The 26,643-nt window shown below is 34.4% G+C and overlaps 1 protein-coding gene and 3 pseudogenes across 1 annotated transcript; all 4 read left to right on the top strand.

The window, feature by feature from the left end:
- The first annotated feature begins 5,482 nt into the window (after positions 1–5,482).
- On the top strand, positions 5,483–10,610 carry LOC120121504 (annotated as a pseudogene).
- Positions 10,611–12,828: 2,218 nt separating this feature from the next.
- Positions 12,829–15,389, top strand: LOC120121501 (annotated as a pseudogene).
- A 776-nt stretch (positions 15,390–16,165) lies between these two features.
- On the top strand, positions 16,166–18,771 carry LOC120121527 (annotated as a pseudogene).
- Positions 18,772–23,273: 4,502 nt separating this feature from the next.
- Positions 23,274–26,276, top strand: LOC120121500 (inositol phosphorylceramide glucuronosyltransferase 1-like). Its single transcript, XM_039140848.1, has 9 exons — positions 23,274–23,574; positions 23,786–23,906; positions 24,409–24,758; positions 24,849–24,956; positions 25,038–25,175; positions 25,262–25,390; positions 25,489–25,747; positions 25,817–25,940; positions 26,028–26,276. The coding sequence occupies exons 1-9, from the start codon at positions 23,326–23,328 to the stop codon at positions 26,167–26,169; spliced, it is 1,620 nt and encodes a 539-aa protein (XP_038996779.1). The 5' UTR covers positions 23,274–23,325; the 3' UTR covers positions 26,170–26,276.
- Positions 26,277–26,643: the final 367 nt, after the last annotated feature.

Raw genomic sequence — 26,643 nt, 5'->3', positions numbered from 1 at the left:
TTAATGTTAACAACTTAAGCCAGATTATTGAACCAATTTTCATGTTTCCTTTAGGGGGAATCGATTCCCTACCCCCTGAACATACTAGATTTTTTTCGTTCAAGAAGGGGAATTGATTCCCCTTCATAGGTATCGGTTCCCTCTACCCATAAATTGTACTTTAAGCCCGAAAATCATCAATTTTCACTTAATTCTTCTATTTAAACCCCTATCATATCATTAACTCAACTACCATTACTTAAACCAACTTATATCCATGAAAATCATCTATAACTTAAAATTTCTATCCCTCATATGTAATTCAAGAATTATACTAAATTTTCCATATTATCCAATCTTAATTCCAACACTTCTATCTTCTTATTCTCATAGATGACAAGTCAAATTCAACTTAAAATTCAACTCATCAACTCTATTTCAAAATTTCATTCAAAAACTCAAAATCTTTAATCTCTCCTATACCTTTCATCTTGTTGTTTTGAACGAATTAAGCTTTCCTTAAGCTTAATTATCATTTAGTGATCAAAACCTAACCTTTAATTTAACAAATAATCAACAACTCAGAAAACCCTTACCTTTGTCTAGCTTCAACGGTTGGGAGAAGAAGAAAGGAAGAAGAAAGGAAGAAGAAAGAGTTTTCAGATTCCCCCACCTCCACGTGATTCATTCATATTATTGGGGGAAAATATCTTTCATGGTAAATGACCATTTTGTCCTTTAATTCTTTGGATAATTACTAATAACTTTCAGGAAATATTTCTGAACAAATCATTAAACTATTCAAATATCCTACTTCGATCACCAAACTCTGAAGTTTTATACGTTAATCACTAACCCGTATTTTGGGATGTTACAAATCTCTCCCCTTAAGAAAATTCGTCCTCAAATTTTCATTGTACAAAGAGATGGGGATATTGAATCTTCATGTCCTCTTCACGTTCCCACGTCGCTTCTTCCACCTTGTGATTTCTCCACAACACTTTGACTAATGGAATAGTCTTGTTCCTTAATTGCTTGACTTCGTGAGCCAATATTTGAACAGGTTCTTCCTCATAAGTCAAATCTGGTTGAACCTCGATCTTTTCGGTAGTCACAATATGAGATGGATCGGATCGATATTTCCTAAGCATTGAGACATGAAAGATGTTATGAATTTTCTCCATTCCAGGTGGCAAAGCTAATTGATATGCCACTGGTCCCACTCTCTTAACAATTTCATATGGTCCAATAAACCGAGGACTCAATTTTCCTTTACGTCCAAATCTCAATACTTTCTTCCAAGGAGACACTTTCAAGAATACTTTATCTCCAATTTGAAACTCAATTTCTTTCCTTTTTAAATCAGCATATGCTTTCTGTCTATCAGCTGCAGGTTTCAGATTATTCTGAATTACTTGGACTTTCTCTTCCATTTCCTTAATCAACTCAGGACCAATAACTTCTCGATCCTTAAGTTCATACCAATTCAAGGGTGTACTAATATAATAAGTGTTATACAATCATGAATACATAATACAACGTTTGCATTTAAAAATCACCTAAGACGACTTAGAGCGTTGATTGATTCTGCACTATTAGACGTCATGAAACCATATTTTGCTCCAAGTTGTTGTACTCTTGACCATCTTTCAAACCCGACATCTTTTAGTGTTTAAAACATTGAGGCAAAACACGTCTTAAACAATTATATGCTTATTAAAATTCACTTCCCGATAAGCTTTTACAGACTTCTAGTATGTCCATTTGTGATTTTTTATACCAGCAGACCTTGATTTTAGATTTCTGTACAAATAAACACCACAAAGTCTATGAAAAACATCTGGGAAACACCTTCTAATAGTTTTATCAATTGAGTTTGCCCTATCGGATATGATTGTCAAATTGCTAATAGGACATATGCAATCTCTAAGATGCCCTATAAACCATGTCCATGAATTAGAGGTTTCAGATTTGCCAACCCCGTAAGCTATTGGCAGTATCCTATTGTTAGCATCCATGGCTACTGTTAATAAGTTTGTTCCAAGGTATCGACCTTTCAAATGTGCTCCGTCAACTATAATAATTGGGCGCATGCAAGTAACAAACGAACGAATCTACAAAATAATATACACAAAAATATAATCATTTAAATGTGAAATGCATGTAACTAACAAAAATGAGTCAACAAAATTATATTGATTTACTAACCGCAACACCAATGGCGATAAACAACAACTCAAAACGTCCATCTCTATCTGTTTTGATATGAGTTACTGACCCAAGATTTTTCAACTTTAAATTGTGACAATAGGCAGGCAGTTGGGCAAACGATGCTTCTGGCGACCCCCACAACAATTCCAAGGCATAACATTTGGCTCTCCAAGCTTGAGAATATGAGATACTAATCTTGAACCAAGCATTCATGTCAGTCATAATTTCATGACCCCAATATACCTTGTCATTCAAAAACATCAACTCAGCCAGAAAACCACCCAATACCTTTTTGTTTGCCTGTCTATGGTGAGGAAAAACTTGGGTTCTTGAACATGTATGTTTATCAATAAAAGTCCTAACTTGAAACATTTCGTAATCTTTTATCCTCTTTGCAATCATACGCCACGTACAGTTTTTGTCAATCCTACACTTTGTTTCGAAACGATCTTTGCTTGATTTGTTAACTTTTAGTTGATAGCCATCTTCCACACATTTTGTATACAAAGCAATCTTCAAGTATTCCTTTGTATCAAAACAATCATCTTTCTTGATACGAATAACTTTTGTGTAACAATTAACTGCTATCTTTACCAACTCTTCTTCCGGTATCAGAAGTAATTCTGGATATTCCAGTTATACTCTCGTGGCTCTTTCTTAAACCTTTATATTGCCATGAATTTTCTTTTTCTTTTCTTAGGGGACTTCTTCTTTTTTTTCTTATTTTTCTTTTCAGGGTTATATGAATTACAGAATGGATGTTCAACATGTTCTTTCACAGCCGTAACTTCCTCCTTATTATCATCAACAACATCTTCCTCGGTAACGTCTGTTTCATCTTCTTCTTGACTTTTACCCCAAATCTGATATGAATCATCATCAAAATCTGAGTACTGACCAATATCAAAATCATTATTGTAATAAGCAAGGTTTGTTTCTTCTTCTTTACTTTTACCCCAAATCTGATCTGAAACATCATCAAAATCCGAGTATTGACCAAGATCAAAGTCCGTGTATTGACCAAGATCAAATTTCGAATACTGACTAGTACTCACATTTTTATCTGTTGGCTCATCATCGTCTAACTGTCAATACGAAAACCTGAATTTGGGTCTGTAAATTGATTGAGATTTGGATTAGAGAAAAGTTGTGGATTTTGAGATTGTGTTTGATATTGTGTTTGGTATTGGAAATGTGGTGAAACAAAAGTTTCTTGGTGATGAAATTATGGTGGAACCATGAAATTTTGAGGTTGATAACAACGTTGTACATTGTGAGCACCATAAACTGGGGCTGAAGAACTTAGTTGATTACTACCCGTTACTGACCTAACTTCACTACTTCTAGGTTCAACAACATACAATATAACATCATCTTGTGAAACACTAATGTAAGCAATGAATCGCTCAACATCTTCATTGTCGGTTAACAAATAAACTTTACCATTTCTCTGATAAGATAGCCTAAATCCATTTGGGAGAAAAATAATTGAAAATTATATAGAAATAAAATTATGTTGAAAAGATTAGAGAATATCATATTCTGCTTTCTCTGGTACTTTTTGCGTACTGCATGAATAGCGAATCTGTAAGAAATCTTATCTTTGTGTAGATAAGAAAATCAGAATCGCAACTCAAATTCAAAATTCGCAACACGAAAATCACAATTCGAAAATGAAATTCGCAACTCAAAAATGAAATTCGAGTTGCGGATTTTATTTTTGAGTTGCGAAAACAAAACTCGTGTTGCGAATTTAAAAATCGAGTTGCGAAAAAGAAATTCTTGTTGCGAAAATGTCAAATTCGAGTTGTGAATTCGACTTCTGTGTTGCAAATTCAGAAACTGTGTTGCGAAATTGGCTTTCATGTTGCGAATTCGAAATTGAGTTGCGAATTCGTTGGTTATTTTTGTAAATCCAAAAAAAGTTGGTTAAAATCGTATATTATAAGGCATTTTGGGTCACTCAAGTTATTTTCTCTAAAAAATAATTAATTAAGTTAGACGTCATTCAAAAATTATCTTATAACACATACGCCTTTCAATAATAGGATAAAAACCCACCTTATTTGAAAAACAAAATCTTTTTATGTCCTATATCGCAATTCTTTATCATCATATTATTTGAGCAATTTTATCAAATAATTTTTAGGGTAAATTACATGGTTTCTCACTTTATTTTACTTTCTCTCCTATTTTGCTCAATGAACTTTACAGATTAAATCATTTTGATCACTCTACCGTTAACTTTTCAATGGCGTTATGGTGTGGCACATGAATCAAAATAACGTCGTTTTGAAAAACTCAAATATACTCTAAAAACAACGTCGTTTTGGTGAGTAAAATATAAGATAAAGTAAATTTTAATGACTCATTGTGTAATTTACCCTTTTTCCTTCTCTTCTCTATTTTCTCTCTGCTGCCCACCACGTCATTTTCATTCCTGCCACCGTTGACTACCGTAGATGGTGGTCGTTCGGTCTCAAAATGGGATGGATCAGTTTGTCTCGACCCCCTGAGTCTGGATCTGTGGTTGTTTCATCGAAAAATGTCCCAAAACAAGTGAATTTGGACTGAGACGTTTTGGTTTCCTCACTTTCAATCTCAAATTCGTAGACTTTGGAGCAACTTCCGAAAAAATGTAGGTCGGATTCGAACTCACGCTGTTGAGGCGAAGCGACCCATTTCATTTTGGGACCAAACGACGACCATCTACGACAGTCAACGGTGACCGACGGTGGCATCCGACCAACTTCTATTTTTATTTTATTTTTTAATTATTTTATAGTAAATAAAAAAATCAGTCGTTAGAAAGAAAGCAAGGGAGTAAGCAAAATGATTCAATTTGTAAAGTTTAGTAAGCATATTAGAAAAATTAAAAGTTCAATAAGCAAAATAAGAGAGAATAAAATAGAGTTATGTTTTATTCAAAATAGTAAAATCAGTAAATTAACTTCCATAAAGTATAGTAAAATATGTAATAAATGTAATCTCGAACGTGACCAAGAAAAAAAATTGTAATTTATTTTCTTAATTTATTCAGGAAAAAACATTTTCTATCCGTTATTAATAATTTGTTTCTCTCCCTAAATGCTACTCAAATCTCTGCAATTTCTTAGCAAATCTCCCTCTTGAATCGCATCGATTTTTATCTCTCTCTCAAAATAATTTTTTTGTTTGAAAACAAAATTGTAGCTCAGTTCCGCAATGAATATCTAGGATGTTCTACGTTTTTTAGTTCTAAATCGAAGTTTCTCTATTCATATTTTTTATTAATTTATTAAAACTATTCTCCTAAGCTTAAATCAGCTGCCTTAATAGAGGATTAATTTTTGGAAACTGATTTTCATTTGATCTGTGCGGAAAATTTTGTTCGAGCTGTGTTTTGGTTATGCAAAGAAAAGAAAATGGAGGCTGTTGTTGTTGGAGATTTAGCGTGTTTGGATGTGGAGCTATTGCATCTCCAGGAGATGTCTCCTTTAACTCTCAAATCATATCCTGAATTCACTCAAAAGCTTTTCGAGCAGTGGCTTTCGCTTCCCGATGCTAACAAGCTGGTATACTTTTCGTTTTCTAATTCCGGATCTTCGTTGTGTTTGATTTGAATTTTGTACTTGAATTGAAAATGATTGATTGTTGTTGCCTTAACATTGTACAAGTTAGATCATTGCTTATGATTGTTGTTGTTGAAAATAATTTATTTTTATATTTAAAAGAGTATTTCTTATGATTATTTTAAGCATTATTTTGCTCCTGTTACCTGCTTTAGTTAGTTCATTATGAGTATATTTTTCTGAATTCCGCATTACTAAGATACTTCATGGATTAAATCAATGCAAACAGAATATGGTGACATCTTCTTGTTAATTTTCCTGCTGTCTTTGTAAGGACTCTTATCTTACATTGGTTTAGTTTTCTATGCAAATCGATTTTAAGTTGGAGGCTTAATGATTTTAACAATATCCATTAATTGCTGTTGTCTAATCTTGAATGATTAAGCTATGTTTTGCTTTTAAATATGGTGTTTTGAATTTTCGCTCATTAGCATCTTTTGAAGCAGAGAATATGGAATTCATGTAATTTATTAAATATTCCTCTAAGCCTATATGTGCACTGTTGTTTAATTCTTGTTGCTTTTCTAGGTGACATCATTGGTTAATGATGCAAAGGCAGGTAATCCCTTGAATGTTCCTGGAAATGCTTCCAGTGGAGGTTCTCCCTCGAGCCATTCTTTACCTTCCATGTTTCCTGCCGGCAGTGCTCCTCCTCTTTCACCAAGAATTACATCTGGTTCCCCTCGTATAACAACAAAACAAAGGCCCGTTCCTTCAAACTTGGGTTCTCCACTGAAAGTAGTTAGCGAACCCGTGAAAGAGTTTATACCTCAGGTTTGAATCTTTTTTAATTGATATGATATTTCTTTTGCCATTGTTGTCCTTGCTTGTGTTTTATGTATATTTTCATTTCTATTCTGAAGTTGTGATAACTTATTATGTTGGTACTTGAAACTGCGTCCAGTTTTACTTTAAAAAGGGCCGTCCACCTCCAAATGATCTAAAAGAACAATGCATGTCTCAAATCAGCCAGTTCTTTGCTGGCCACCCTGATGGACTACAGCTGCCAAGTAAGAAACAAGTGTGCTTCACTTTGACTGATATTTCTAGCACTCATTTGATATTCATGTTTTACTTTCTAAAATTTTCAGATTTCAAACTTGTGACCAAGGAAGTCTGCAAGCTGCCTTCATTTTTCTCCACGCCACTTTTCAAAAAAATTGATGTTAATGGAACTGGTTTGGTTACAAGGTAGGCTTTCTTGTTCATGGAAGTGAACTTTTATATCTGTATCTTAGTTCCATCATATTCTTTGAAACTGTTAGGAAATTTCTTAGGGAAAAAATGAGAGTTCTTTTTTGGGTTCCTTTTCTGCGGTGAGGTGCTCAACCATGCTGGGCCTTGTTGGAGAACGATGTGTTATAACTTTAAATTGCTAATTTAGAATCTGGCTCCTAATCCGTTACTGTTTCTTCTGGTAGTTGCTTTTCAGCTGTGATCTGATATAGTTCATTTTAGATATTAGCCTTTTTTTCTTAATTTTACTTTAATCTGCTTGTAGGGATGCCTTTGTGGATTATTGGGTCAACGGAAACATGTTGACAAGGATATAGCAACGAGTTTATACCATACTAAAGAAACCAGATCTCAAATACCTTGCTCAGGTTCTTATACATTTTTGACACTGCTTAAATCAACCGCAATATTGGTTGATATCTGTTTGTCCTTGTTCAAGCTTAGCTTCTTTTTTACTTTTCAATCTGTCAGGAGGACTTCAAACCTTTACTCCAAGAACTATTGGCAACTCATCCAGGGTTGGAATTCTTACAGAGCACACCTGAGTTTCAGGACAGATATGGTTTGTTTTTCATCTGTTTGACTGTTTTCTCACTGCAATTGGATATTTGGATGCTAGGATTTTTTTTAACTCTTCATAGCCCTCCTTTACGATATCTGAGGCATTTTACGATATTTTTTTAGTTTAATGTAAAGTAATCTTATGTTCATATGATCATATTAGAATGATGATTGTTGACAATTGATGACTGTACAATTCGGGTTGAAATAGTAAATTGTGTTTAATTGTGCGATTGAAAAGGAGATTAAAATATCTTACACCTGTTGATACATTACAACATATTGATTCTCTGTCTTACCATGTCAGGGCCTCATTCTACATGTTTACTAATGCTTAAACATTAACATAAACCTCTATCTGTGTTTTTCAATTGTTTTATAGTCTGGATTGCCCCCCAGCGCTTCCAAATATTAATACAACTGTTGTTGCACATGGCCAGCTGAATCTGTTATATACAGAATATACTACTACATAAATAGATCTGGAAATGGTCAACTCACACTTAGAGAGTTGAAACGTGGGAACTTGATTGAAGCCATGCTACATGCTGATGAGGAAGAGGACATTAATAAAGTTTTGAGGTAAGGGTTTGGCCGAATCTCCTTGAGTATATAGAGTATGACACTGACTTTCATTTTTCTTTCAAATTCCACAAGCTTACATGCATGTTTATATAATTGCTTTTTGGTACACATCTTTTCATCTTTCAAAATGATTATCATATGCGCAGGTACTTTTCATACGAGCATTTTTATGTAATATACTGCAAGTTTTGGGAGCTGGATACAGATCATGATTTCTTGATTGACAAGGAGAACCTTATCAGATATGGTAACCATGCGCTTACCTACCGAATTGTCGATAGAATATTTTCTCAGGTTTGTCTGAGTCTGATGATATTTTTGTTCCTTGGTCCAGACCACATTCTACCTGGTCAAAGAAGTTTTTCATTTAATTGAACATTTCTGTTCCTCCATTCCCTTTTATCTGTTTTATGTTTCATTGATTTATCTATTTATTTATGAATTTTGAACTTTCACTCGTTTAATGCTTCCATGTCATCTTAGGTTCCAAGAAAGTTTACCAGTAAGGTTGAAGGAAAGATGGGGTATGAAGATTTTGTTTACTTCATTATTGCGGAGGAGGATAAGTCATCTGAGCCTAGTCTTGAGTATTGGTATTATTTGTGCGCTCTCTCTCTCGACTTAAGGGTATCATAATGGATTTTATGCACAAAGTATCATTTTCAAAGCTCACATGCCTAGTGTCAAGTAATTACACCTATATTTCATATGAACTCACTAGTTTGAAAAAGTCCCCCTAAAAATTTGACATTAACTTTTTTTTTTTTTTTTGCATTTCTCAGTAGCTTAGATATATTTGCTTAAATGTTTTCTGCCCCTGCTTTCGAAGGGTTAGAAATACATTTTGTTTTGAGGTGGTGGAGGCTTAATGATCACGTTAAGATTGAATTTCTGAGCACTGCTATTCTTGGCTATTTTTTCCTGATATTGTATGTTCTAAATCTCATTTTCATGCTATTACTAGCCAGTGATTGGGACATCTAAATTTGTAGGTTCAAGTGCATAGATTTGGATGGCAATGGAGTTATAACTCGTAATGAAATGCAATTCTTTTATGAGGAGCAGTTGCACCGAATGGAATGCATGGCACAGGAGCCTGTTCTCTTTGAGGACATCTTATGTCAGATGATTGACATGATTAAACCGGAGGTTTGCCATTTTATCATTGCTCCCTTTTCATCTCCTTGGCTGTTTAATGTGTTGCAAATGGCTGGATTGAGTCATAATCCTCATACTTAAGTTCCCCTTGTAATATCAAAAAGATCTGTGTGAATGTAATTACCTAGGGATCCATATGTAAACATGGAATCTATTTAGATACGCTCAAATGACCCTTCTTAAAATGATGTATGTAGCCTATTTCGGCCTGATCAATTGTCGGGGATCAGTTTGTCTCTTAAATTTCCTCTGAAGCATGCTATTCGTGGCTGCTTTATAATTATATCATTTTGTGTCATTTAAGGCTCTGAGAATTATACCATGAACAACTTTTTATCACATGCTGGTTGGGGTTTTAGGAGCCGAGTTTCCAATGAATGCTCTTTTCATATACACTGTAATGATGATGGACCACTTTACATTTTTTATCATTAAAATTTTATTGTTTGCAGAATGAGAGTTTTATCACGCTGCGTGACCTGAAAGGTTCTAAACTTTCTGGAAGTGTTTTCAATATCCTTTTCAATCTTAACAAATTCATGGCCTATGAAACTCGTGATAACATCCTCGTTTATGTTGGAACGAACCAGGAGCGTGAGAATCCTACGTTGACAGAATGGGACCATTTTGCACATCGAGAATATATTAGGCTTTCAATGGAAGATGATGTTGAAGATGCCTCTAATGGAAGTGCTGAAGTTTGGGATGAATCACTTGAGGCTCCCTTCTGAGTTGAATAGGGTAAGCCAAGCAAAACATTTATAATCAAGCAACCCTAAACCTCATGCAAATTCAGAATAAATGTCTATATATCAACGCTTTCATGATCTAATCGTCTATACAGGTGCTCAGAGAAGAGCTCAACGCACTTCTTCTATTTGGCACCAGAAAGAGAAATGTTGCCTTGAATCAACGAGGAAGCTTACACTGGGTCTCATTGGAGGAATTTAGGATGTACTCCCAACACACCGGTGACGGATTTTCAGGCCTTTGCACATGCATGGTTCAATCAAACATGATGAATCATGCAAGTGGAGCTCTACTTTATCTAACCCCTTCCAGCATTGATGAGTTCTTGCCGGGAGGTAATGATCAACTTCCAGTTTTAAAACAGATCTGAACTATATTTATTGTCCTACCCACTCTCAATTTCAAAGATACAATGGAAGTCCGTCTAGTCATCCGTCATGTCCTGGTTCATTCGTTTCACGCTTTATATGTTATTATTGAGCATGGGAATTTTGGTTTGGATTGGATCATGGTCTAGTTATTCAGTTTTAGTTGTTTCCCCCCTTTTTCATTTTATTTTAGGGTTCTTTGCCAGTCAGTTGTGCTAACATAGGTTAAGCAATTGGTTTAATTGTCTGTGAAATTCAAAATTTCTGTTTGTTATCGAATAAAGAGGTGGGAGTAAGTAAAACGTGCCATCCATTTCTGAAGTTATTGAATGAAGCTGTAGCTTATTTTACAGAAGTGAGAAATAATAAGTAAAAAAATTCAATTCAATGTCGACGAAACTAAATAAGAGGGGGGGGAAAACTGCAAGGCAGCTTTCATGAAGCGCGTACATGCAATCAGAACCAGGGATGAACTAGGGATATAAACTCGACGGGTTTTGATCCGATTGGATAAGTTATTTTTATATTTGGGTTCAAGTTAGGTTGAGTTGAGTTTTTTTTTAAAAAATTGTTTGGTTCGGGTGGTGTTCGGATTTAGGGTGAAAGTATCCGATCCAAAAATAATACAAATTTACTTTTTATATTTAGGGATAATTGTAACAATAATCATTTATATATTATTATTTTTCAATTAAATTTCTATTTTTATTGAATAAAAATAATATTTTTTTATAAATATATTTATTTAGGATTGGTTTTGGATTTTAACTCAAAAAATTGAGTTAGGTTCAGATCAAATAAAAATCACCCTTAAATTCAGGTCGAGTTGAATATTGAGTGGAATGTATATATTTTTGGACCCATCCCTGAACAACTATAAGGCGGACAAACGAGAATCCTTCCGCAAAAACTGCAAAAATCATATGATATATTTAAAATGGACCCTCCACCGGAGAAGCTTAGCTTATGATCTCTTTTATGGTTTAAACACTTGTTTCCATAACACGTATAATATTCCGTATCAATTTATTGGAATTATTTTGTTGAAAGGTAATTTATTGGAAATAGTAAAACTATCTGGTTCTTTAAAAGTATTATTATTCTCCAAATTGAGTCTGCTTCTATATTAACTTTGTGTTGATTTTGTTTAAGAGGCGTTGAATTCTAATGAGGCGGATATTTCTATATATTTTGAGCCAATCCCGCAACACATAATAATAATAATAAAATAATAATAATAATAATAATAATAATAATAATAATAATAATAATGTGAACTCGATAGGGACATGCAAATTTGGGGTGACCTGCAATGACTATTGAAAAGATTAGGATGAAACATCCAATTGTGTGACTGAAGACCAACCCAATTATTGGGAGATATTATTAAATAAATCCCTTCCTTTCACATTTGATTTTCCTATCATCGTCCAATTAAGTAGAACAAAGGATAATAGGTGGAAATATCGATTGATGTCATTCGTGGAAACTGAAGGCCGCCCTTTTGAAGTAGCCGTATCGGACCATTCTTCTGTCGGTCATTCACTGTAAGCTTGTAAAGGAAAAAGAAGAGGAAAACAAAACTCAATAATTTTATTTATTTGTATATATAAAATGATCTTAAAAAATAATTATTATCTTTAAAAATTTTAAATTCGGGTCAATTATATTTGAGAAGTGAATAAGGATAGGAAGTACAATAATAGAGGAGGGATGGAGAGGACTAGAGGAATTAGAAACTAGAAAGTGTGCCGGGAACAAAAAGATTGATTATACATAAAAAGGAATTGACTCCATTAAACAAGGAAGTTTGATGTACACTCATCGAACTGAAACTGTGACTGTTTTCGTCTCAAAAATTAAGAAAAAGGTTAGAGAAAAAAAATCGAAGGTTGAGGGTTGAGATGAATAGTTTAAAAGCAGAGGCAAATTGACCCATTTGGCCACTACCCAAAACAGGAAGATTCGTCTCATTATTAATTTGATCCTTGAAGAAAGAGGGATAGATGGGATTGTTTTAAACATCCCTTCTTTTGATTGCCTCTCTTTCTTTTCGAGGGTTTCTTTGGAAATGAAGTTGAAAAGGAGGGTTGGGGAAGATAAATTCTGGGTTTTGGTGGGTCTTTTGAGTTTCAAAGATTTAAAGATATGTTGGGGTGTGAATGTTTTTGTTGGCATAATAAACACACTGATGATGACGAGTTCTTACCTTTGACTCTACCTTAGCCTTTTTCTTTGCCTTCTCCAATCCCAGATTGGCCTTCAGGTATGCATCCTTTGATTTTTAGAGGGAATTAAAATGAATTTGTGTTTTCTATTTTTCTTTATAGATGGGATTGTTTTTAAACACCTTCTTTTGATTTCCTCTCTTTCTTTTCGAGGGTTTCTTTGGAAATGAAGTTGAAAAGGAGGGTTGGGGAAGATAAATTCTGGGTTTTGGTGGGTCTTTTGAGTTTCAAAGATTTAAAGATATGTTGGGGTGTGAATGTTTTTGTTGGCATAATAAACACACAGATGATGACGAGTTCTTACCTTTGACTCTACCTTGGCCTTTTTCTTTGCCTTCTCCAATCCCAGATTGGCCTTCAGGTATGTATCCCTTGATTTTTAGAGGGAATTAAAATGAATTTGTGTTTTCTATTTTTCTTTCAAAGTATATTCTTTGGACATTTCTTTTTCCTATTTTAGAAGTTGTCTTTCTTTTCTAATTATTTATTTAACTATGGAGCTGGCATGATGATTATGATTTATGAAGATTTTTAGCTGATCATTTAGCCAATAAAACTATATATAGTAACTCTAAAAGATATGTGAACTCGGTTTCTTGTGCCCATTTTCTCAGGTGGAGGATTTGCTACTGGAAAAATGAACCTGGGAGAATTAGAAGTGGTTGAAATCACCGAGTTTGAGAGTGTTTGGAGCTGCGATTGATTGGGTGGTAAAGCTAAAGCTGTCACATTTTATAAACCTGTGGCGATTTCGGATGGATTTTTCTGTCTCGGATATTACTGTCAGCCAAACGACCAGCCCCTTAGAGGGTACGTTCTTGCTGCTCGTGAAAGGTTAGCTTCGACTCCGGAAGCTTTTCGTGACCATGACCTGGATTCAGGCTTTCCAGCACTGAGGAAACCTGTCAACTACTCGTTGATTTGGAGTTCGGATTCACTTCGCAATGGTTGTGGTTTCTTCTGGCTGCCAAATGTGCAGGTCGGTTACAAAGCGATGGGAATTTTGGTTACTGACTTGCTGGAGGAGACCGACGTTGATGAAATTAGATGTGTTCGAGAGGACCTCACAGAGACTAGTGAAATTAAGGATGCCATACTTTCCGCTGGTGCAGATCCATTTCAGGTTTGGAACACAAGACCGTGTAAAAGGGGAATGTTTTGCGAAGGTGTTTTGGTTGGGACATTCTTCTGCAGTACCTACTTTGTTTCAGAAGATGATGAATTGGAGATTGCATGCTTGAAGAATCTGGATCCGACACTACATGCGATGCCGGATTTAAACCAGATTCATGCTCTCATCAAGCACTACGGTGCAAGAGTTTTCTCTCATCCTGATGAACACTATCTGCTGTTGTCAGTACAATGGTTTTTCAAAAATGGTGCACTTCAATGTGAAGATGGCAAGCTTAAAGGCGAACCGATTGATTATCGGGGCTCGAACTTACCTTGTAGAGGGACAAAGGACGGTGCATTTTGGATAGATTTGCCAGGCGACGATGATGCAAGAAATAATGTTAAGAAAGGAAACTTGGAGAGTGCAGAGCTATATGTTCATGTAAAGCCAGTTTTGGGTGGGAACATTTACCGATATTGTGATGTGGATATTTTGTCCCTTCAACGGACCGGCCAACCTTAAGATCGGGTTAATGAACATACAGATGAACAAACTTGGGCAACATGTAAGCGACTGGGAACACTTCACTCTCCGGATAAGCAATTTCACTGGAGAACTGTGGCAGGTTTACTTCTCACAGAATAGCGGTGGTGAGTGGGTTGATGCTTTCGATTGGAATATATTGAAGGTAATAGGCCGATTGTTTACTCATCCAAACATGGACATGCCAGTTTTTCACATCCCGGCATGTACCTCCAAGGGTCAGTTAAACTCGGGATAGGAACGATGCTGCCCAAAGCAAGTATTTTGTGGACTTGAGCACCAGGTACCAGATTATTGCAGACGAGTATCTTGCAGACGGAGCAGTTACAGAACCATGTTGGTTGAATTACATGAGAGAATGGGTTCGGAACTGGATAGGATAATTCATTTGCTCCTGTTTTTTGTTCGATTTTCAGTGGAGAACATCTTTGACCTGTTTCCGACAGCTTTACGGCGAGGAGGGACCTACAGGACCGAAGGAAAAGGATAATTGGGGAGATGATGAAAGAAGTTAGTCCTACTAAGCATGGATATGTTTTTCGAGTGTATCGTCATACTAAGCATAGATGTGGTATGCTCAAGAGCCTCTAAGAGGCAGTATGTACTTAAGCACATTGCTTTTGTGTGTCAAGTTGTCGGAAATAGTGATTGGATTTCTTCATCTAGAACCAAAAGGATAGCAGCGCCGCTCCTCACTGGTTTAGTTTCGAAACAGCAACACTCACATTCATGTTGCAAAGGCACTATGCTTCTGTGCAGCACTCCCTTTTTCTATATGCAAACTTTTGAAGGTAAGCAGAAAGTAGCTTCGGATGCAACCGGAATTCCAGTTCTCGTCCGGCACGCTGATAAAAGAATCCGCGAGCTGTATAAAACCTCTGCAGTTACCATTCATTGAGATTGATTGTTAAATATTGTGGTCATGCTTATAAATCTTATAGTAGGTGCTTGTGCTTGTTAAGGGACTTGCAGATTTGCCATGAAATCTTTGAATTTCATTTGTAAATCTGGAAAGAAGAAAACCAAAAGCTCTGAAATTGTTTGTCAAGTTTGTTGTCTCTTAATGTAAGCTTCAGATGGCTTTGCTGTATAAACAAAATATTACCTCTTAATTGATTATCGACAAAGATTTATCTTTTATTTAAAATATAACCCATATTAATAATACAAATCAATAGTTTAAAACTGTGTTGTATATTAATTTCAAACATTTGAATAATTCAACAAATTTTAACTAAATATAGAGGTTGTTGATGAGAGCGAGAGGGGTTCGTGTCAAGCATATTTATCGAGAAGAGGATGTGATGGCGAAAATAGCTCTTGCTAATTCTATTGGAAAAACTGTTTATATCTTGCCACCGGAGGAATTGGTCTCCGTCGTCGCCGATGATCGGCAAGCAACTGCTTCTGGTACAATAACATCCTTGTAATTGCTGTTTTCATCTTATATTTACCAAAAAAATTCCTTACGAGGATACAACATTTGGCAATTAAAGCCATACAAAGCCTCTCGAGAAGATCCGATTCATTTTAATTCACGGTTCCTCGTGTTTATCAACATTTTCATTCAATAACAAAAACAAGTTATTTTTTCTCGAGAAAATCCGGGTCATTTTCTCGAAAAATCGAATAATATGAAATTACCAAAACTCTCTATTCTGTTTCTGGTCCTTTTGATTATCCAATCGAAGGCAGCATTGGAGGTTAAAGCTCAATCTTCACCGAAACAAGCTTACGTAACGCTGCTTTACGGAGATGAGTACCTTTTAGGGGCCAGGGTTTTAGGCAAATCGATAAGGGACTCCGGAAACAACTAAAGACATGGTCGTTTTGGCCTCCAACGGCGTCTCAGAATATTCTAAGAAGCTTCTAAAGGTAACATTAGACAATCCTTTTACTTTTCTGTTTGTTTCCTGAGAAAATGACTAGCCTTAAAGTTAGTTGCTTTATGTTTTTTCTTTAAAGAACAACTATAAATTCATTTCGTTTTTCTAATCCTATATATTGCAAGTAACGAACTCCATAATCAATGATCTGTCAGTTTACTGAGAATGATTAGACAAGTATATTACTATATTAGTATTATTATGGTTGAAGAAATTGAAGTCTTAAGATTTGAAATATCTTTTGAACTCATTTTGTTTTTGCTTTGGTGGACAAATTGGCAGGCTGATGGGTGGATAGTGGAGATGATAAGTTTATTGTCAAATCCGAATCAAGCTCGGCCAAAGAGATTTTGGGGTGTTTACACCAAATTGAAAGTTTTTAATATGACTAACTACGATAAAGGTAGATCCTTTTCTATCTTCATATTTCTTTTGGTGAATTGCATTGTTTCACACTTGTAGTTTTCTTGTGCAGTTGTATATCTTGATGCAGACACTATAGTGGTGAAAAGCATTGAAGACATCTTTAAATGTGAGAAATTCTGTGCGAATCTGAAGCATTCTGAGAGGCTGAATTCAGGGGTCCTGGTAATGGAACCATCTGAGGCTGTTTTCAACGACATGATGAGCAAAGTCAATATACTTTGCCTTCGTATACTGGAGGAGATCAGGGTTTTCTGAATTCTTACTTCTCTAATTTTCCAAATGCGCACCTTTTCGACCCTAATATATCGGACGAGGTATTGAAAATCCCGTCCCGCTCCTGAGATGGAGCGACTCTCTACTCATTACAATGCAGATGTTGGTCTTTATGTGCTTGCCGACAAGGTATTACTACTTCAATTTTACATGAGCATGTTTTAAACTTTATATCATGCTTTATGCACCTTTCTGTATTATATTTGCAGTGGATGGTAGATGAGAGTGAACTTCGTGTAATTCACTATACGCTTGGTCCCTTTAAACCTTGGGATTGGTGGACATCCTGGCTCTTAAAACCAGTTGATGTCTGGCAGGTAATATCGAACTCCTTCAGAAATGTACATCAAAAAGCAACGATAGATTTCTGATATTTGCTGTAACTAGGACAAATGTCAATGTAATCTGTTTGCTGATGCTTCAGAATATTAGGGAACGGCTTGATGAATCCCTTCCTGGAACTGGAGGAGGCAGAGATCCATATGATGAGCTTATAGTCAAATTCCTCTTCCTCTTACCTTTCTGTGCTTTACTTTTTTGCTTCTATCGTTCTTTCCGTCAGGTTAGCAGCATCGATTATTATGCTTTCCTGAAATTCATGCCTAGATGATTGCTTTCCTGTTCCGAAACCATATTACTTTTCGTTGCAGACTGGGGGATCGATTTGCAGAACTCCACTATGCAATCAGATCAAACACCTTTACCACAAGCTTGGGTTGAATGGAACCGTTGCTTACACCAGTGTTGCTTCATCTACCTCCACTAGCTCAAACAGTCAAGTTCGTTTCCTCTGGTTTGTCAACTGAAATTGATATAAACTTGTTAATTTCTTACTTCTATTGGTTGGTGTGGTTTTATCCAGTTTCATAACAGTGCACAGATGAAGGTGCCTGCATACTTGGGTGCAGTTTCAGTTTCTGTATGTTTTATGGCTGCTGTGGTGTCCCTTGGAATTTCGATTTCAATCGTGCCTCGACAAGTGATGCCATGGACTGGTTTGCTCTTGATGTATGAGTGGACATTCACAGGTTTCTTTCTTTTGTTTGGAGCTTTTCTTCATTCGGTTTATCAGTGGGGAAAAGCAGTGGCTCAATCGGGACCGGTTGCTTCTCGCACGGATTCTTTTGATTCCGATTCTAGAAAAGGTTTGTTTACTAGGCACAAATGCATAAATCAGTCATGCTCATGATTATTTACCCAGCATTAGTTGACAATGGTCATGTATTCTTTACAGGTTTTCAACGACAGGCATCCTCTTGTGACATGGTTACTTGGTATTATGGATTGGGGATGGCTTTTTTGTCTGTCGCAGCCCCGTCCTTGCCGTGTATTTTCGGGATAACCGCTCTATTCCCGAGGTAAGTTCGACCAAGTTAATCTTCTTTTAACAGTATGTTCAAGTCTGGGTTGACACTGGAGGAAACCAGAAATGGTTTGAAAATTTATTTTCAAGTAGTCTTGCTTATTGACAGTGTTGTTGCCAAATTTCATGGTCCATGACTATTTTCGAACCAGGTCGGGTCTGATGGTGGTCGGAGGGTTTGTATTAACGTCGTTCATGACATATGCATCGGAACATCTAGCAATTAGGTCTTTCTTGAAAGGTCTTGAAGATCGGAACACCGCTCGGTCGAGGACTGCATGTTTCTTTTGTTGAAAGCAGGGCTTCAAAATGATCTTATTACTTCCCAGCTCTGCAATTTTCTTCAAATCTGTGCTGTTTAACATTTAATCATAACAGCTTTTTTTAATTATTTGATGCTAATTTAATCACAAGAGTTGATTTGTAAAATATTGCAGTAAATTTCGTCTAAATAGAAATGTAAATTTTTCTCATTAGATATATTTGTTGTTATAATATAATACTCAGTTTCATGTATAATACCATCATAATGCACATGGGATGTAATAGATGACACGTGATTGATAGTGTCTCATGCTCTTGATCACATGCAAAAGATTTCTACAAAAAGAATAAAAAAGTGAATAAAAATTTACTTTTTCTATAGCACCAAGCACTGCTGATCCAAATGGAGGAGTTCCGGCACCTGATCTGGTGGAGCAGTAAAACATTCCGGTAACGGTGAGCCTTGGGATAAACACGTAAATCTATCCGTAACCGCATTATGACCTAAACGAATCTTCCAGTCCAGTTTGGCTGCAATAGTTCTTTGAAAATTCTGATCAAAATGGGTATAATCAATGAGAATGTACACTCTGACTTGTTATGATATGGTCTTCCAAGGAGGAGATAGCTGAGAAATTTCCTATTTTGATGGGTCCATCCCAACTCAAATTATACGTTTACTTGTAGAGAGTATGTAAATATCATTGTTCGCCATATATGACTTAGAGTTTTCTTTCTTAATCGATTCTTAAGCATAAACTAATCAGGTGAATTATAAAATTAATCTATAAATTGTAATATTTTAATTGAATCCGTTTAACTTCAATTAAAATTTAGACACCAAATTTTACTTAAGGGATCTAATGTCTCATACCACTATACCAACCGGTTGTTAATTACTTCACCTTTTGTTATTCTTAGTTATAAAAGATCAAATAAATTATCATAACATATTATTAAACATCTATTCCGTCTTGATTTATGAATTTAGATTAATCCTATTTTAATCATCTAATAAAATAAATTTAATAATAAGTTACATAATCATTCATCAAATTGAACCGACTCAAGCATTGACATCGATAATTCCACGTTATAAGTTTTCATCGATTTAAATAATTTTTTTTATAAATATAAAAATGAATACATTACGTTCATTGACCTTATCTATCTTTCCACTAAATGTTGTAATTACGAATATTCAAATGAATTATATAATATGCCGATTAATCTATTCATGGATATGATGAGAGTATACTTTCAAAGACTTGTCTTCAAGACTGAAATAAAATTATTGTATTTAGTAATCATACTAAGATCCAAAGTAAAATCATTAACGTAGTTGTTGTATTTGACTTGATCCAAATACAATAAAACAAATGAGGAAATTGAACTTAAACGGAATCGATCACGTATCCACAAAATAAATGAGGAATATGCCGATCCACGTCTATCTGTTAAAAATTATGAGGATCCCATTAATAAAAAAAGATTACGAGGCTTTCAAATTAAAGCACTATATTTTTATTTATTAACCAAGTCTCACCTGCATCAACCTTAATATACGATTAAAGAAATAAATTATCGGTTTTGTTATTAATTTTTAACTGGATTGGTAAAAAATTACCGGAAATATTAATATTTCTACCGGTTTTGTTATTATTGGCCGCTTTACTGTTTTGTTAACATATCCGGTAAACGCTATCGGTTTTGTTATTTTTTCTACCGCTTTTGTTATTATTAGATACTTTACCGGAAATATTAAAAAATATTAATGTTTTAGATAAAAATAATAATATTTTAAATAATTTTTTATCGATCTTGTTAAAAAAATATAAAAAAATATATAATATCTTTCTTTAATTTTATATTAAGACTGTCGTACTATATAACTTCCCACATGAGTTGCTCTAACTACTAACTACTATTTATTGGTTTCTTATTCTATTTACCACGTGATAGCATCATCTCATTTTAACACCGTTATTCCATTTGCATCAATTCTAGATGGTTTCAGTATTAACCCGAATTTTCTCTTTTACTTTTCTACGAATTTATTCAATTCAAAACGGAAACCTCACTACTTTGTATAAAATTTGAGAAGCTGCCAGACAAGCTCCAACTCTCTATCAATTTCATAATAGGTTTGTATTTTTCTTCCTTAATTTCAGAAAATATAGAGGTGTCTGGCAAATAGTTTTTTAAAGAGTTTTTAGTTTATTTAAGCATAAATAACTTATTAGTAGTCAAACATTCTATTTTTAGTGTTTGGTAAATACTTTTTTGAAAAAAAAAATTTATTTTACAAAATAAGCTGAAAATGAAAACACTAGAAAATTCAGCGGTTTGAGAGAGTTTATTGCAAAATAATATGTTAAATAACATATTTGACCTTATTATTTCTATAATTACATCATTACCATAAAAGCTAATATAATGAAATATCCTCCATCCTAATATATTTTAGTGAAATTTTATTTTATTACTCTATTTTTCAATTGTAAATTCTCAAATATATTTTAGTTAAGAAAATATAACAAAACATAAAAGTAAAAAAAATTAATGTTGATATTTTATACAAAGTTAATAGTATGTATCAATCTCGCAAGATTAATATTTGTAAATATTAAATTTTAAAAATACATTCAAAATTTTCAAAAATATTCACTAATTTTCTTAAGGAAATTTTAATTTATTGTCAAAAGCATTTTATCTGAATAGTTTCACTCCAGTAAAGACTAAAATATTATAAAACATATATGTACTTAACAACTAAATGTATCATACCTTTATTTGTCATTTTACCCATATTAGCTATCAGCTAAATTTTACCAAATACTTCTATATAAACAATTAATCAAATCAGATTCTTAAATTAGCTAATCAAATTAATCGATCAAACCAACTACTAGAATCAGCTACCAACTATCAGCTATAAGTTGTTTGCCAAACATCCCCATAATATATAGTCATTTTCGTTTTATTTAATTAAGATATAGGCATCACGAGTTACCTTTTGTTAAATATTTTGGTATAATCATATATTTGATCTTTGTTATTTATATATTCTTAATTTAATCATACTTTTAATATATTAAATTAAATTTAATCGTCCAATCGAATGATGTCACTTGTCACTAGTATCACGTGTCATGTCACATGTCACCCTTCAATTAGAGGGCTAACTTTATTTTTATTTTTTTAATTAATATATTTATTTTTCACCAACCGAATAAATTAAAATAAATATATTAAATTCAAAATAAATGAAAATCAAGTTCGTCCTCCAACGAATGACGATACATGACACCAGTCGATTGGATGGTGAAATTTATTTTAATTTACTAAAAGTAAGACTAAATTGAGAGAATATGTAAATAACATAGACTAAATGTGTGATTATACTAAAATACCATGTCACCTAGTGAACGACAAATAACCCATGATGACCAGAGCCATCTCGAGTATTTTCGAGACCCTGAGTGAAAATAAAAAATAGTCCCTGATTGAAGGAAAATATACTTCATTACTTTAAACAATTAATTTAATATCGTAGAAAAATTATTAAACTTTTTCGAATATTAATTTTATTGTTTTGTTAAGAAAACATCTTAAATACAACTAATAGAATAAAAAAAATCGAATGTCGATATAAATTATGATAAGGAGCTTTATTTTGAATAATAAATTAAAAAAATAAAGAATAACATATTATGTTATCATTTAACTGTGATTGCAAAAGGCTAGAAATTAAAGAATATTTGGTAAAATGAAAAATAAAATTTGTAAAAAAAAAGAGCCAAATATAATTAGATTTAATTCAAAATTAAATGAATTAACGAGAGAGACGGAGAAAGGGAAGAGAAATTGAGAATTTTATGAAATAGTAAAAAATTAGAGACCTTAATTATAAAGGTAGAAATTGAGGTTGAAAAAAATATGGGCCTCAATTATAAATGATAAAAAATTCTTAGGGACCTCAATTAGAAAGTTAAAAAATGAGATTAAAAAAACTTAAGGGCCTCAATTATAAAATTAAAAAAGTGAGATTAGAAAATTAAGGGCCTCAATTATAAATGTAGAAATTGAGATTGAAAAAACTTAGAGGTCTTAACTTGAAAGTTAAAAGTGAGATTACAAAATTAGGGGTCTCAGGTAAAAAAACATTAAAAAAATTAGAGATTTAATTATAAAGATAAAAAGTTAGATTGAATTATATTGTGACCTCAATTATAAAGGTGAAAAATAAGATTTAAAAAATTAAGAACCTAATTATAAAGATAAAAAATAGGGCCCAAACCCGCTCATGACACTCCCCCTAATCAGATCTGATGATGATTACATCTCAATTAGATAAAAATAAAAATAATTATATCTTAATTAAATAAGATAAAAGTAATTATATATTATATTTTTAAAATCAATAAAAAATATCAAAACATAAATATCAGTTTTTAGTTACGTAGTTGACCTTCTATAATTACAGGAGGCGACTGACTGCAAGCATACCACATTAAAAAAGGTTTTTTTTTAAAAAAAAGAACAAACCGCTCGAGTATATTCGAGGTAACCATCACGTTATTCATTTCCAATGTTCCTTACACGGCAATGGCATCATCAATGGTTGTTTTTCCTGTTGACTTTTCCTTATAAGATCAATACCGAAGATGTTTGGTTCCCACGAGTTCCCATTTCTATATATTCTCCCTGTAATGGCTGCCTAAAAACGGGAAAAACTCATTTTCTCGATAACTGAAAATCCCAATAATATGAAATTAACAAAGCTGATCTCTGTTCTTTTTCTGGTCGCTCTGATTGCCATCCAATCGAAGGCGGCGGCGTTGGGGATTGAGCCTCAGTCTTCATCGAAACAAGCTTACGTGACGTTGCTTTTCGGGGACGAGTACGTTCTCGGGGCGAGGGTTTTAGGCAAATCGATAAGGGACACCGGAACAACTAAAGACATGGTGGCTTTGGTCACAAATGGCGTCTCTGATTATTCCAAGGAGCTTCTTAAGGTAAACTTACACCATCCTTTAACTTCTCAAAGTTAGTTACTTTCTGTTTTTTGCCCTTTAAGGTCAACTATAAAGTCAATTCATTCTCTAACCAAAGTTATGAGCTTTATAATGAATGATCTGTTAATTTACAGACAGATATTTATGGATTGTCGTGGTTTAAGATTTGAAATATCTTTTAACTCTCTGGTGGTTGATGATTAATGGGCAGGCTGATGGGTGGATAGTGGAGCCGACGAGTTTATTGAAAAATCCAAATCAAGCTCGGGCAAAGAGATATTGGGGTGTTTACACCAAGTTGAAAATATATAATATGACTACCTACAACAAAGGTAAATCTTTTCCATTTATTTGTACTTCATCTTTGCCGATTAAAACGAATGCTGTAGGATTTTAGCTGAAGGATGATTGTATTTGTAAAATTTAATTATATACCATTAATGGTTCTATCATTAACAGGGACGGAGCTATGTAGGCCCCGGGGGCAGCCCCAATTAATTTTATCATTAAAAAAATATAGGAATAATTATTTTTTTAGATCTTTAAATTTTGATTTATTTTGATTTTTGTCCCTTATTTTATATTGTTAATTATACTTTATCCCTTGAACTAAAATCCTGGCTCCATCCCTGGTAGTTAATCATCAAGTTTATGAAATTAACATCTTATATAATTTTGGATTTAAAAATAGACTGAAAAAAGTATATTTGTAAAATTATGTATTTTAATTGTTGCCACCTTTTCTCTTTAGCTATTCTTCTCTTTTGAATCCATTATTCTTTCTCTGTGGATGTTTTTTTCTAGTGAATTGACACTGGGCGTTTGCTTGTGTAGTTGTGTATCTTGACGCGGATACCATAGTAGTCAAAAACATTGAAGAGGTGTTTAAATGCCAGAAATTCTGTGCGAATTTGAAGCATTCCGAGAGGATGAATGCAGGAGTCCTGGTAGTTGAACCGTCGGATGCGGTTTTCAAGGACATGCTGAGCAAAGTCGATACTTTGTATTCTTACACCGGAGGGGATCAGGGTTTTCTTACTTCTTATTACTCTAATTTCCCGAATGCTCAACTTTTCGACCCTAATATACCCGAGGAGGTAATGAAATCCCGTCCTGCACCCCAGATGGAGCGACTCTCTATTCTATACAATGCAGATGCTGGTCTCTCCTTCATTAACAACAAGGTACATTCATTTGACATGAACATTATGGTCTGAACTTCATCTTAGGCTGTTGTACAATTGATATCTTCTTTTTTGAATTATTTTTTGCAGTGGAAGGTAGATAAGAGTGATTTTCGTGTAATTCACTATACGATTGGCCCCTTTAAACCCTGGGATTGGTGGACATATTGGCTCATGGAACCGGTTGGTGTCTGGCAGGTATTATTGAATTCCTTCAGATATAATATATTTGCTGTAACTAGGACAAATGTCAATGTAATCTGTTTGCTGATGCTGCAGAATATTAGGGAACAGCTTGATGAATCCCTTCCTGGAACTGGAGGGGGCAAAAATCCTAATGATGAGCTTAGAGTCAAATTCCTTTCCCTCTTTCCTGTCTGCGCTTTACTTTTTTGTTTCTATCGTGCCTTCCGTCAGGTTAGTGGCACATGGTTATGCTTTCCCGAAATTCATGCCTAGATGATTGCTTTCCTGTTCTGAAACATGTTACCTTATTGTTGCAGATTGGGGGCTTGCATTTCAAAACTTCATTGTTCAATAAGATCAGACACCTTTACCATATACTGGGGTCGAGTGGAACCGTTGCTTACACTAGTGTTTCTTCATCTACCACCACCAACCCCAACAGTGAAGTGAGTTTCCCCTCTTTACTTTTAGGGTCCTCTCTTTATGGTTTGTCTACTGGAATCGATTTAAACATGCTAATTTGTCACTTGTATTGGTTGGTTAGGTGCCTGCGTACTTGAGTGCAGTTTCAGTTTTCGTATGTTTAACCTCTTTCGTGGTGTCCCTCGCAATTTCAATTTCGATCGTGCCTCGGCAAGTGACGCCGTGGACTGGTTTGCTCTTGACGTATGAGTTGACGTTCACAATCTTCTTTCTTCTGTTCGGAGCTTTTCTTCATTTGGTTTATCAGTGGGGGAAAACAGCAAACCAATCGGGACCAATTGCTTCTCGCACAGATTCTTTCGATTATGATTCAAGAAAAGGTCAGTTTACTTTGCCCAAATGCATATTCCTGTAGGCATTGGTTGACAATTTTCTTATATTCATTACAGGTTATCAACGACAGGCATCCTCCTGTGATATTGTTACTTGGTCTTATGGGTTGGGAATGGTTTTGTTGTCTGTTGCAGTCCCATCAGTACCATACATATTCGGGATCACTGATCGATTATGGATGTAATTTCTTCTACCAAGATAAGCTTGTTCATTGTCTTGAACTAGTCTTTACTAATCTTCCTGATCCGTCACTTTTTTCTGCACCAGGTTGGCTCTCATGGTTGTTGAAGGGATTGTATTAGCGTCGTTCATGACATACGCGTCAGACCGTCTAGCAGTCAGGTCATTCTTCGAAGGCCTTGAAGACCGGAACACCACTAGGTCGAGGACCGCCTGCTTCTTATGTTGAAACAAGACTTCAAAATGCCCGTATTACTTGGTGTTCTGTCTTTAATTACATTTACTTGCGACAGTTTTTATTTATTAGTATTATTTTGGGTTCAAGTGTACATACACAATTTTATTTTTAATTCAATTATATATTTCAAAATAAATATATCAATTTATGTCGAAGACAATAAATGGCACTAACTAAAGTGGCATCCGTCATAATAGAATTATTGTAATTCCTTGAAAACCCAAATTCGAACACTAGCGATCAATGTCAAAAAAGTTTGAAAATTATCTTTAAACTACAAGTTTGGCCTCCAAGTCCTGGATGAGTCATTAAGTTTTCCCCTTTTTCCAGTAGTTTTGTTCAATCAATTAAGATGCGTGGCAGCTAAACTTGACTTTAATTATGAAATAAAGTGGAGTTTTAGATGAATCATCATTCTTACCCCAAAGTTAAAGCTCTCTTCGATTACTCTAATTATAAAAAGGT

The sequence above is a fragment of the Hibiscus syriacus genome, unplaced genomic scaffold (assembly GCF_006381635.1).
Source record: "Hibiscus syriacus cultivar Baekdansim isolate YM2019G1 unplaced genomic scaffold, ASM638163v2 tig00110374_pilon, whole genome shotgun sequence".
Lineage (NCBI taxonomy): Eukaryota > Viridiplantae > Streptophyta > Magnoliopsida > Malvales > Malvaceae > Hibiscus > Hibiscus syriacus.
The sequence above is the reverse complement of the archived record's forward strand: the minus strand, read 5'-3'. Positions and strand labels throughout refer to the sequence as shown.